General features: G+C 40.1%; 1 protein-coding gene across 3 annotated transcripts in view; it reads left to right on the plus strand.

The window, feature by feature from the left end:
* The first annotated feature begins 1,491 nt into the window (after nucleotides 1-1,491).
* The window catches only part of FAM221A (family with sequence similarity 221 member A), a 36,483-nt gene continuing 24,730 nt past the window's right edge, over nucleotides 1,492-13,244 (plus strand). The window contains exons 1-4 of one of the 3 annotated variants that reach the window (XM_036877757.2): nucleotides 1,492-2,026; nucleotides 4,718-4,891; nucleotides 7,389-7,579; nucleotides 10,265-10,471. In XM_036877757.2, the coding sequence (XP_036733652.1) occupies nucleotides 1,599-2,026; nucleotides 4,718-4,891; nucleotides 7,389-7,579; nucleotides 10,265-10,471 (1,000 nt within the window). In that variant the 5' untranslated portion in view covers nucleotides 1,492-1,598. The remainder of the gene's footprint in view (nucleotides 2,027-4,717; nucleotides 4,892-7,388; nucleotides 7,580-10,264; nucleotides 10,472-13,244) is intronic. The other 2 variants (XM_036877775.2, XM_036877766.2) reach the window with 2 other exon arrangements.

Below are 13,244 nucleotides of genomic sequence, written 5' to 3' on the forward strand. Positions count from 1 at the left end.
GGCTGGGCTGCTGCCTGTTTGCTAGAGTATGTTAAGAATCTGACTTGCTAACTTTTTGGGATGTTTATAGCTGGGTTTGCTTACTAAATTAATCTTTTGCCTAGGTTGCAGATTACTTGATTAAGATTAGAGAAGGAAACACAGCATATAGGTACAGTAAAAAATAAGCTGGGTCTTTTAGCAGGCTAAGGTAAATTTTACAGTGTCATGATCTAATTGATAAACAATAAAGTCACAGGTTATGTTGAGATACTCTTCTTTATCTGTGGAACACTCAAACATTCCAGGTCAAGTTGTTCCTGGCTTTTGAGCTTTAACTGATTTCACAAAAGAATGCCTATATTCCTAGTTTGGTATCTTTACCCTAGAGAATTAGTGTGACCCTGAATTTGCATATGCTTAACACAGAGTGTCCATAGGGACTTCTTTGCACATTGTTACGTTGTTCTGTCTTTAATTATCTTGTGGTGCCTTATTTTTCCAGAGGCCCTCACCCTACTCTCCCTAAACCCATGGTCCCTGTCTCATTATTGCACTAAGTCTATTATTTCCCTCTAGATTCATTAAATTGTATTTACCCACAGAGACACTCCCCTGCCACTTTAGCTGATATAGCTTGGCACTATTTATCTTAGTTTAGCCCTGCCTAAAATCAGGGTGAGGTGCTCACGTAGAGATAAAACTGGCCATAGCAGCCCACAGGCTGATTGGAGAGCCGGTAAGGTGTGACTGGAAATACTGAGGAGGGTTCCTTCCCTAAAATAACTCCATTTCAGGATCACTCTTTTATCTATCTGACTTTTGAAAGCTTTTAACCCTTAAATCTTCTCTATAAAATGCAAATGTGTTTGGGAGGTTTCAAGTCTATTGGCGAAGGCTGAGTTGACGGTAATACATTGGCGGAGAGTAATTAACAAAAAGTAGTGAGGATGTTAAGGTGGGAATGGGACTTGCCTGAGCAGGGAGGACCGACTTCAGAAAAGGGGGCACCGAAAAGGAAGGGGGGCTAGCGGGGGTGCTAAATAATCCGTCTACATAATATTTTGCCTTTTGGATCCGAAATATTCAGGAAGGTACTTTTGAAATAAAGTATTGTAGCTTAATGAATTATTTTTCTTATTGTTTGCTGATTCTCCCTCCCAGATAATTATATAGAGGACGCTCAAGCTGATCTCCAGGGAGCCTCAGAGTTGAACGACTGTGGAATATTGGTGGATTTCCAACACCTTTTCCAGGTTGCTCTGCCCGATTATGGTCAAATTACCATTGGTATGGTACTTCCACTTAAAAAAAATTTTTGTGGAGGATATTTGCAAAGGTTTAAGAAAGTCTGAACTTGTTTCTACTTGTTTCCCCTTAAACCCGCCATTCACTTCTTTTGACGATCATGTTGCTTTAGTGACACTTATATTGGACTCGGACACCCAGGACTATTGATTTTACATCAATGTAATTTTTATTTATTTTATTTTTAAAGAATTTTATGTCGGTTTTCTTAAACGCCAAAATTGAAACTACTGCTGACAACTATGGGGAGGCGGGCCTCAATACAGAACTTTCTTAAAATAGGCGAAAAGAGCTGTACAAGGAAATAAGCCATGTTCTATGCGTCCATTATATGCAGGGCATTGCACTCCCTCGTTACTTTGCAGGAAGACCTGCCAGACCAGGGGGAGGGAAAGCGACAGGACCAAGCTTTGAGCAGGGCGGGAAGCCATACCCCTTGCTGGGGGGCGCGGTGCTTGGAGACCCGGGTTTCAGAGCCGCGCGTGGGCCGCCAGGTGGAAGCGCGCGCGCCCTGTGTCGTCCCCGCAGCTGTGGGCTCGGCCAACCGGGAGGCGAGCGGGAGGCGGCGCGGCCGGCCGGGGGCGGGGCCGGCTCGGCTGCTCAGGGCTTGGCTCGCGCGGGAGGCCGGCTCCTGGAGCGCGGCCCCGGCACCGCTCGCTTTTACCCGTCCGGCCATGGAGCGGCCGACGTTGCCTCCCGGCGGCGCGGCGACCGTGGACGACTACCTGGAATACCGGAGGTGAGACGGTGGCTCCGCGGGTCAAGGACTCCCGAGCCGGCCCCGTTCCTCTCGCCGGAGGAGCGCAGGTGGCTTGGGTAGCGGCGCGGCGCTCGCCCGCCGCAACTCCCGGAATTCCCGAGCTGTTGGGAAGGTTTCTGTTGACTTCAAGTTCCGTCTTTCTGTAATTAAATACTGTAACGACACGCACTTTTTATGCTAATAAGACTCTTTCGAGGCTATGCGAGAGGTCTCCCGCCTCGACCCCTTCCAAGAAGGATTATTAAGTTGCGATTTATGGGCATTGAAGAATTACACATTGAGTTCTCGGAGCCTATAAAAGTTAGCAGATACCGGTTTGCGTGCGTTTAGCAATATGATAAGCCGTGAACTTCCAAACCAACCCGGAGGTGTTGGTTTTAAGACAAAGACCAGCTGGTATAGTTAAGTGGTTCTGGAGAAACTTGCCTCCCGAAACGAAAAGCAGCCGCCCCTTTGTCTTCAGGACGACACTTACTGCTTTGGGCTCTGACAAGGGCTGAGGCACCTGTGGCGACGTGTTCTTTTTTCAGTTTCCCAAGAAAGGTTTTTGATAGTTGGGAAACTGGGTGAGTGGGAATTCCTGGAGAAGAACAGCCAGGAGGATGTGGCGTTGAAGCGGGGCAGGGGGCAGTGTGTGTATAAACGGGAAGTGAGACAATCACAGCCCAGCTTGGGAAACCTGAGCAAGAGGACTTGTGTGCTTTAAGTGGTCCTCCCAGATCCCCCAGGGTTGTTTGGGCAAATGGGTTCCCAGCTGACTGCACTCCCTCTGACTCTCTTGGTGGTTTAGTTTGGGAAACGCCGAGAAATGGTTGGTAATTCTGAGCCAGAAAAGTCAGGGTGAGGAGTCTGACGGGCCATGCCTCATCTACTGGACAGGTGGGTCCAGGTAAGGCCAGGAGTCCTGTGCCCAGAACAGTTCCCACCCAACCTTCACTCAGGGCAGAGCCGATTCCTTTAGCCTCCAAGTTGCCCCAGTTCTTCTCTCAGAGCAAGTTGCTGGGCCCTGATGCTGATAACTTTGATATTTAGGTGTTCAGATATGTGGATTGTGGGCTTCCACTTTTAGTCTCTTGCCTGTTCCAGAAAATGTCGAAGGCCTGGTGGGAAGTTATTTTTGCAAACAAACTGAAACAATTCACTATAAAAATGAGAGCTACTCAAACGGTAGCAATCGTGGGCCAGTGGTGTGGGAATCACCTGAGAGCTTGTTAGGAATGCAGAATCTTAGGCCCACTCCAGATCTATTTATCTGAATCAGCATTTGAACTATATCTTTAAAACTCTGCATTGATTTTAAGGTCTTTACAGTGCCTGTTGGTATACTTTGTGCTATCCATAATAGAAAGTGAAATGGCTAAAAGCTTATTTCAGAATAAATTGCCTTTTTAAAAATTAACCGTTGTGTATCTAAATTATTTAAGGAAGAAGGTTGTTTCATAGCTTCTGAATTGCTTTTATTTATCTACCTTGGCTAGAGGCTTGAAAAGTATGGAAAAAAGGTATAGATTGCACAAAAAATTATGTAGTATTCTACAATCAACACTTTTCATGACTTTCAGAGGCGGGTATTTTTTTTTCAGAAACATGGCAATAGGCCAGTTTAATTGGCTTCCATGGTAACACAATTCTCTGCATTTCCATCTGCAGCTCAACCTTGTGGCATGCACACCAATTTTAGCATCTTCCCTGACAAAGATAGATAGGAACATCTTTACAGATGAATACTTGTTCTCTTTATATATTTATTAAGGTATTATTGATATATACTCGTATGAAGGTTTCACCTGAAAAACTAATGTGGTCACTACATTCACCCATATTATTGTGTCCCCCCATACCCCATTGCAGTCACTGCCCAACAGTATAGTAAGATGCCACAGAGTCACTATTTGCCTTCTCTGTGCTACACTGTCTTCCCCATGATTCCCCCCTACACCATATGTACCAATCGTAATGCCCAGAGGGGGATATTTTCAAGGAGATACTTCTTCAATTTTTACGAAATCTTTTGTGTTTCTTTTTCCTTTGAAGAGGACAACTCTTAATTTCTTAAGAAGTTAAGAAATAGCGGCTTATTTTTTCCCATGAAAGTTTGAGGTCTTACCTCTGGAATTAAACAGTGCACCTGGTTTCTCAGCACAGATATGAGCCTCAGCAGATCTGAGGGTGTGTATGGGGGCCCCACCTTGGTTCAAACCACTGCCCGAGGTTTGAGGTCTGGTATGGACATTTATTACGTTGTCTTCTGCGTTCGTGTTTTCTGTACTGTGTTTTTTTGGGGAGTACAATTTTTTAAGGAGGAAAATGTTAGAATTTTTAGCAGTCTAGGCTCCAGCTTTGAATGAGAAGAATGAACATTTTTGCTTCACAATCAAGGAAAAATTGAGATGAATATGTGGTAATTCTCCAGTGGGAACCTCAGTCTGTAAGGGCAGAAGTTATAAATTCATTGACTTATTTATAATCATCTTTTATATGGGAACTAGGAATTTTATTATTCTTGTGTGTGATTTTGCTGTTAGCATGGACCTAAAGTAAATAAAATAAAATAAAATAAAAGCTGAAGCAGTCTTTCATTCGACTCTCCAAATATAGTTTAATTTTGGAGTTTAGTATTTTTAGGAAAATAAATACTCAAGGCTTAGGGGAAGTATTTCTTTGTTGTAGAATTGTTGGTGAGGACGATGGAGGGAAACTTTTTACTCCTGAAGAATATGAAGAATACAAAAGAAAAGTTCTACCTATGCGCTTACAGAACAGATTATTTGTGAGCTGGCGATCACCAGCTGGAATGGATTGTAAACTTGTGGGTCCAGAGACTCTGTGTTTTTGTACACATAGGTAAGATATTTTATTGCCAAGTTTTCTGATTGATTAGGAAATATGAAACTGTAGCAGAGTGTATCTTCCTTCTATAATTAGTATTATTTATGGTATAGAAACACTTAAAAATAGGCCTTATCTAAAGTTTTTACAATTTTGGGGGGCAATAATTAAAACATTTCTATTATGTCCTATTAGAATTCATTATGGAGTCCCTCAGCATAAGCATCTCTTCATTTGCCATTGGCAACAAAGCTATTAGTGCTCCTATGGCTTTGGCTGGGGGCCTTCAGCTGGGCTCAGGAGCAGAGCCTACCTCTCCCACCACTGGGCAAGGTGGTCAGGCTGTACAACCGCTTTAAGAGTTGCTTGTGTTGACCCACACAGGACAGGTTATCATGTACAGATAGAAGCATTTCTCCTCAGATTTACTCATTTACCTTTATACTTTAAGAATGTGTTGTGTTGATACCTTTCTTTAAACAAACAAAAATACAAGCACACAGCTTTTTATCACAAATGGTCCTTTTTCAAGAAAAGTAAGTACATGAGGTGCCAGTCATTGACACGGATTGCCTGTACCTGAGGTTTGCATTTGGCTGTGTTAGTCGTGTTCTACTTTAAATCTTCCTACTGTCACAGGTCACAACTGTAAGGCTCCCAAGGACAAAGCTGCTTCATTGAAAAAAAAGTCACTGAACATACTGTGTGCTTTTAGGTAACAACTACAACTTTCTGTTCCAAAGGAACCATGGTGGGAGAACTGCCCTGTTCTGATAGTTTCTGGGGCTCTTTCATGAGAGGCTCTTTGTATAATTGCTGTTTACACACTTGCAGTTTGCCAAAGGTTGTTAGGCACTTGCTAGGATGAGAAATGTTGTATATAGACTGACTTGAAACTATAGTAACCCCAACTAAAAACACAGGGGAGGAATGGAGGATGAGGGTAATGTTGACATCTTTCAGAATTGAACAGGAGTTTGGCTATCATTTATTCTTGTGTAAATTTAGTGCCAGTCTCTTATCTATAATTATATAGCATGGAACTATCCTTTAAAATTAACCCAACCTAACATTGATGAAAAGAATTCTTTAGTACCCGCCACTCAGTGAGATCTCTGTCTAAACCATTTTTTCCCTATTATAAAAGTGAAACATGGTTATTAAGGAAAATGAGAAATATATAGAAATGTAGAAAGAAGACTCACCACCCAAAGTCAGCTGCTCTTCATACATTTTACCATACTCATGTATTTTTTTCTTTACATAGTTCATTTAGTTCTTGTTAATTATGTATGCAGATAAATAAATATATTGAAGAAGTTTTTAATGACAGAACCACAGAAATATGTTTCCACATTGTTATGCAGCGATCACAAACAAGATTTTTTGCATCCACTCAATATTCCAGCTAGTTCAGTGGTGTTCATTATTTCCCAGAGCTGTGACGAAGTCTCAGGGATGTACCAGGTGGAAGGGCAGGTTAGAGGAAGGACAGACTCCATTCTGTCTCTTTCCCTTGCTTTAACCAATTCTGCATTTATCATTTTTTTTACGGTCTGTAAAAGATCGTTTTTTGGAGAAAGAGTTTCACTGCTGAAAAGTTTAAAAATGTTGTCTAGTAGGTTACCCATTTCTTTATTTTTAGTATATTGTTTGTGTGTATGCCTGTGTGTATATTTATATATTTTTGCTATTTTAAATACTGTTGCTAATGCAGCTTTATGTATAAAGCTCTTTCTATATATGTAATTATTTTCTTAGGGCTTATTTACTAAAAATGAACTGGGTTAGAGAATGGATCTTTTTAAAAGCTTCTTGAAACATTATTAAATGGGATTGTTTCTTTTAACATTTTTGACAGCATCATGAATTAGGTATGTTTAAAGAATCTTTACCTCTCTTTGTAAGTGAAAAGTGGTATTTCATTGTTATCTTAACTTCTATTACCTAGATTAATATTGAGAATAAATGTAATATTATTTTACTGAGTATCACCTTATGGAAAAATGAGTAGCCTATTTAAGATAATGATATACAGTGTATTGACAGAGAATTTTGGCTTTTAAAAATGTTGATAAATCATTTTGAAGTTTAAAGTTAAAAATTAAATTATAATAACTTTTATTTCAATTTTAAATAGTAAACCTTTGCAAATAAGTTTAATCAATGTACTCTGATAAATAAATTTTTATAAAGAACTTTTTTCATACTCAGGTTATGCTTTCATACTAAAGAATTTTAAGTATTTTAAGGGAATTACATGTCATTCTTTATATATTGCTGAGAAAACTCCTTTTAAAAGACTAAAATAAAAAAACCTAAAAGAGTAAAGATTTTCTCTGACCAGAGCAATATAGCAGACAGAAATAATGCATATAGGGGAGTTTATTTTCCCCTTACTAAAAAGAACAAAATAAAATAAAAAAGGATTATTTTGCATTTAACAGAATAGACATTGTCATTTCTGGCAATACCTGCATTGTCTTTTTCTTTCTTCTCTTTTTTTTCTTAGGTATAAACAACATAAAACTGACTTTGAAACAATTCCGCAGCAGCGCCCCATTGGTCTGCCTTGCCGAGTGCCTGGCTGCCCCTGCAGGGCTTACCTGTACGTCCCTTTGAATGGTGCGCAGCCCATTCGCTGCAGGTGCAAACACTTTGCCGATCAGCACAGTGCTGCACCTGGCCTCCTATGCAATGCCTGTGAGTTACATTATCATAAACACACAAACAGTATGTTTTTATTTCTTTATTGAATATTTAACGTGTCTTTGTGCCAGTTTTCAGCTAGAGAGTCAGTATTAACCAAGAAGAATTTGATGGATAGCTATTCTAAAATTTTATTTTTGTGGAAAAACTCAGTTGTTTATATGCTTTGCAATCATAAACCCTAATATCATATAATTCAGATAAGTGTAGTAGTGGATTTTAAAGACTCACTAGACATGATCTGATTCAAATTTTTGAATAGTGGGAGTCTTATCAACTAAATTCTACTTACAGGTTTTTAAAAAGAATTAGATGAGTGGGAGAACATTTTATAATTCTTGGTAGATTATTATGTTATTTCTTAGAACATAGGCTGATGGGAAAAGCAGAAAGTAGCAGGATGATCATAACCTTTTATATGCAATAGCACCCTTACCTCATAACTATACCCAAATCCAAATCTCCGTCCTATAGGACCTTTTAGTTGATCATACTTTAAAAAACCCTTTAGTATAGGTAGGATATTGGTTCAGTATATTTACTTCAAGACATAGTTAATCCAGTTGTTTGTGCAGTAGTTTGAATTGAAATCTTATGATAAAATGTATGACATTTTTATTGACAGTGGCAAGAATAAATGTGTTTTATTGGCTAAGCATGGAAGTAGTTTGATAAACTTTATTACATGCCTTGTTTCCTATGCACATTTGTCAGAAGTGTGAGTGTGTAAAAATTTTGTTCCTGGGGTATTCTAGCCTCCATTTCAGTATGGCTTGTTTTTTTGTGTGTGTATGTAACAATTTTATTAAGATACAATTCACATACTGTACAACTCATCCATTTCAAGAGTGCAGTTTAATGGTTTTTAATATATTCACAGAATTGGGCAATCATCACCAATAAATTCCAGAATACTTTCATCACCCCAAAAAGAAACCCTTTAGCCATTAACAGTCATTCCTTATTATTCTGTCTCTCCAGCCATAGGCAACCAGTAATCTACTTTCTGTCTCTGTGGAATTGCCTATTCTAGGTATTTTGTATAAATGGAATCATAGAATGTGTGGTCTTTTTTGACTGGCTTCTTTCACTTAGCATAAAATTTTAATGATATTCCATTGTGTCCTTTTTGTATCTGTGGGTTGGCTTTCCAGTATGGTTTTTATGGGAATTGATCTATAGAGAGGTTTCCACATTATCTTTTTACCTGGTCCTAGCCACTGGGCTGTTCCCACTACACCTGTTTGGTTTTTTAAAAAAATTTTTTAATTGAAGTATTGATATACAATCTTGTATTAGTTTCAAATGTACAGAAATGTACAACACAGTGGTTCAGCAGTTACCCATATTATTAAATCCTCACCCCCACTAGTGTGGTTATTATCTGTCAACATAGAAAGATGTTACAGAATCATTGACTATATTCTCCATGCTGTACTACCACCACATGAACTACTTATATTTTGATTGAAATTTTTGCTGCCACACCTTTTTCAAAATTAAAATATCATTAATATACAATCTTAGGAAGGTTTCACATGAACAACATTGTGGTTTCAACATTCACCTACATTATCAAGTCCCCCCAAGCCCCCAACTCCATAGCAGTCACTGTCCATCAGCGTAGTAAGATTCTATAGAGTCACTACTTGCCTTCCATGTGCCCCCCTACCTCATGTGTGCCAATCGTAATGCCCCTTATTCCCCTTATCCCTCTCTTCCCATCCATCCTCCCCAGTCTCTTTCCCTTTGGTAACTGTTAGTCCATTAATTGGGTTCTGTGAGTCTGCTGCCATTTTGTTCTTTCAGTTTTGTTTTGTTTTTATACTCCACAAATGATTTAAGTCATTTGGTACTTGTCTTTCTCCATCTGGCTTATTTCACTGAGCCTAATACCCTCTAGATCCATCCATGTTGTTAAAAATGGTAGGATTTGTTTTCTTTTTATGGCTGAATAATATGGCTGAAAAATATTCCTTTGAATCAGGGATCTTGTTTTCTCTGGGTAAATTCCTGGGTTGAATGGTATTTCTATTTTTAGTTTTTTGAGGAACCTCCATATGGCTTTCCACAAATGGTTGAACCAATTTGCATTCCCACAAACAGTGTAGGAGTATTACCCTTTCTCCACATCCTCATCAGCATTTGTTTTTTCTTGCCTTTTGGGTAGTGGCCATCCTAACTTGGTGTAAAGTGATATCTCATTGTGGTTTTAATTTGCATTTCCCTGATGATTAGCGATGTGGAGCATCTTTTCATGTGCCTGTTGGCCATTTGAATTTCTTCTTTGGAGAAGTGTCTATTCAGGTCGTCTGCTCATTTTTTAATCAGATCATTTGTTTTTTGGGTGTTGAGGCGGCCACATCTGCTTTTAACTGTAGTATCTGAGGAGAGAGCCTGTGTTTTCAGGCTTTCCAGTATTTAGCTCAATTTATTTTAGTTCTAGTTGGTTTTTTCAATTTTTTTTCCCTGCCACATACTTCCTTACCATTTTAGCAGCTTTTGGAAGTAAAAGCAGTGAATGGGAGGGTTTTGGGGCTGGAGGTAGGAGTTAAAGGGGCCAAAGGCCAGCATATGAGGAATACAGATTTAGGGGCTTTTGGCCAAGTCAAGTATTTTTAGCGTAGACAGCAGTACCTATATTTAAAAATATTTAACTCCCTTTACACTTTGATTCAGGTTCCCGATGTTCAGGATTCCACAGTTGCTTCACTTGTGTTTGTGGTCAGCCTGCATATGCACATGACACAGTAGTGGAAACTAAGCAAGAAAGACTTGCCCTGGGAAAACCAGTGGGACGGGATGTTCCTTATGCAGCAATGGGAGGATTAACTGGCTTCAGCTCACTGGCAGAAGGCTACATGCGATTAGATGACAGTGGAATTGGTAAGTGATGATATATGGAATGTGAGTTTGACATACTGTTTTTGTGTGTTAACAGTAGTGAAGCTTTTAGAGGGATTACAGATGGAAGCCTGAGAGGTGAGAAAGAGACTTCCTTGTAAAACCACATATAATACAAAAATATAATTAATACAACTAATCCTGAAAGAGCAACAGCAAAGAAGGCTATGCCAGACTGCATACACCTGGAGAAAAGAATAAACCTCATGGAACAGGATAATGTACCAAAGCCTTGACCTGGTGGACCCAAGACCTTCTCCCACCCCAGCTCATGGGCAGGAGGAAGAAAAACAGAGTGGGGAGGGAGTGGAGGCCTGGGACTGCTGAACACCTAGCTCTGGAGATCTGCTCTGGGAGGACAAACCTACATTGCATGGTGCCCTGGTGATTAGTGGGGGTGGAAAGCTAAGATAGGTGGAATACCTGGAGAGATGGAGATTCCAGCTGCTTGTGAAAACAGGGATCCATATCTGGCTGATCTGGGCTGGCAGTCTGAGAGACTTCCTAAAAGCAAGAGGGCTGCTAAAGGGGCAAGGATTACACAGAGCTTACTGCTCAGGAGAAAAGACAGGTAGACAAAATTGTCCTGGTGCACTCTGCCCAGCAGGTTGGGAACTTTCACGATCTTCAGGCTCTCTAGTCCCTGGCTCGCTACACAGCTCCAAGGCCCCCCAACCATGATACGCAGCCTGCTGCGCCTTCCTCCTGGCCAGCCCGCACCTGGCTCGCAAACCACCGAACCCTGCCCTGGCATCAGGTCAGCCAGGGGAAAGCCCCACCTACAGCAGCTACAAATGCAAAGCATAGAGGCTTAAACCTGTGTGTTCTGCCCACCAGTTCTGGCAGTGGAGACAGGCACAGCAGTTGGGAAGCAGGAAACAGCTTTTTCCTCCCCCCAGCCACCAGCACCACTCCCCTGGGACCCCCAACATTGCTCCAGGGGCTGAGAAGCTCCAGAGAGTAGAACTTCTGGGCGCTAGAGGGTGCCACATACAAATATGAAACATCAAAGGAACCTGGCTCAAAGCAAAATCTCAACACCAGCAGAAAAAGGGTTGAGTGAGACTGAACTAATCAATCTTCCTGAAAGAGATTTCAAAATAAAAAGCATAAACATGCTCCTGGAGGTACAGAAAAATATTCAAGGACTCAGGAATGAATTTAGGATGGAGATCCAATCATTGTACACAATGGAGGGTATTAAAAGCAGATTAGATATGGTGGATGAGGTGATAAATGAAATAGAAATTAGAGAAGAGGAATACAAAGAAGCTGAGGCACAGAGAGAAAAAAGGATCTCTAGGAATGAAAGAATACTGGGAGAACTGTGTGACCAATCTGAATGGAACAGTATTTGTATTATAGGGGTATCAGAAGAAGAAGAGAGAGAGAAAGGGATAGAAAGTGTTTTTGAAGAAGGACAACACCGAGACATATAATAATTAAAATGGCAAAGATCAAGGATAAGGACAGACTATTAAAAGCAGCCAGAGAGAAAAAAAGACCACATACAAAGGAAAACCCATCAGGCTGTCATCAGACTTCTCAGCAGAAACCTTACAGGTAAGAAGGGAGTGACATGATATATATAATGCAATGAAACGAAGGGCCTTGAACGAAGAATACTTTATCTGGCAAGATTATCATTTAAATTTGAAGGAGGAATTAAACAATTTCCAGATAAGCAAAAGCTGAGAGAATTTATCTCCCACATACTATCTCTACAGTGTATTTTGGAGGGACTGCTATAGATGGAAGTGTTTCTAAGGTTAAATAGCTGTCACCAGAGGTAACAATAACGGATAGACAAAGAGTATGATACCTAATATATAAAGAATGGAGGAGGAAGAATAGGAGGGAAAAATAAAAACCTTTAGATTGTGTTTGTAAAAGCATACTAAGTAAGTTAAGTTAGACTCTTAGATAGTAAGGAAGTTACCCTTGAACCTTTGGTAAGCTTGCAATGGCAATAAGTACATACCAATTGATAATCACCCTGAATGTAAATGGTCTGAATGCACCAATGAAAGATATAGAGTCACTGAATGCATAAAAAACAAGACTCAACTATATGCTGCTTACAAGAGACTCACTTCAAACCCGAAGACATACACAGACTAAAAATGAAGGGATGGAAAAAGATATTTCATGCAATTAATAGGGAGAAAAAAGCAGGTGTTGCAGTACTTTTATCAGACAAAATAGACTATTTATATTTTCGTATCATTAATATAAAATCACATGAGCAACATTGTGGTTACTATATTCCCCCCATTATCAAGTCCCCACCACGTACTCCATTATAGTCTCTGTCCATCAGTGTAGTAAGATGCTATAGAGTCACTACCTGTCATCTCTGTGCTATAATGCCTTCCCCGTGCCGCCCGCCCCCATGTTATGTGTGGACAAAATAGACTTTCAAACAAAGGAAGTTACAAGACACAAAGAAGGACATTACATAATGATAAAGGGGTCAATCCACCAAGAAGATATAATCATTATAAATATCTATGCTCCCAACACAAGAGCACCTACAGATGTGAAACAAATACTAACAGAATTAAAAGGGGAAATGGAATGCAATCCATGCATTCTAGGAGACTTCAACACTCCACTCACTCCAAAGGACAGATCAACCAGACAGGAAATAAGTAAGGAGACAGAGGCACTGAACAACACATTAGAACAGATGGACCTAACAGACATCTACAGAACTCTACATCCAAAAGTAGCAGAATACACATTCTTCTCAAGT

Source organism: Manis pentadactyla, chromosome 7, assembly GCF_030020395.1.
Source record: "Manis pentadactyla isolate mManPen7 chromosome 7, mManPen7.hap1, whole genome shotgun sequence".
NCBI lineage: Eukaryota > Metazoa > Chordata > Mammalia > Pholidota > Manidae > Manis > Manis pentadactyla.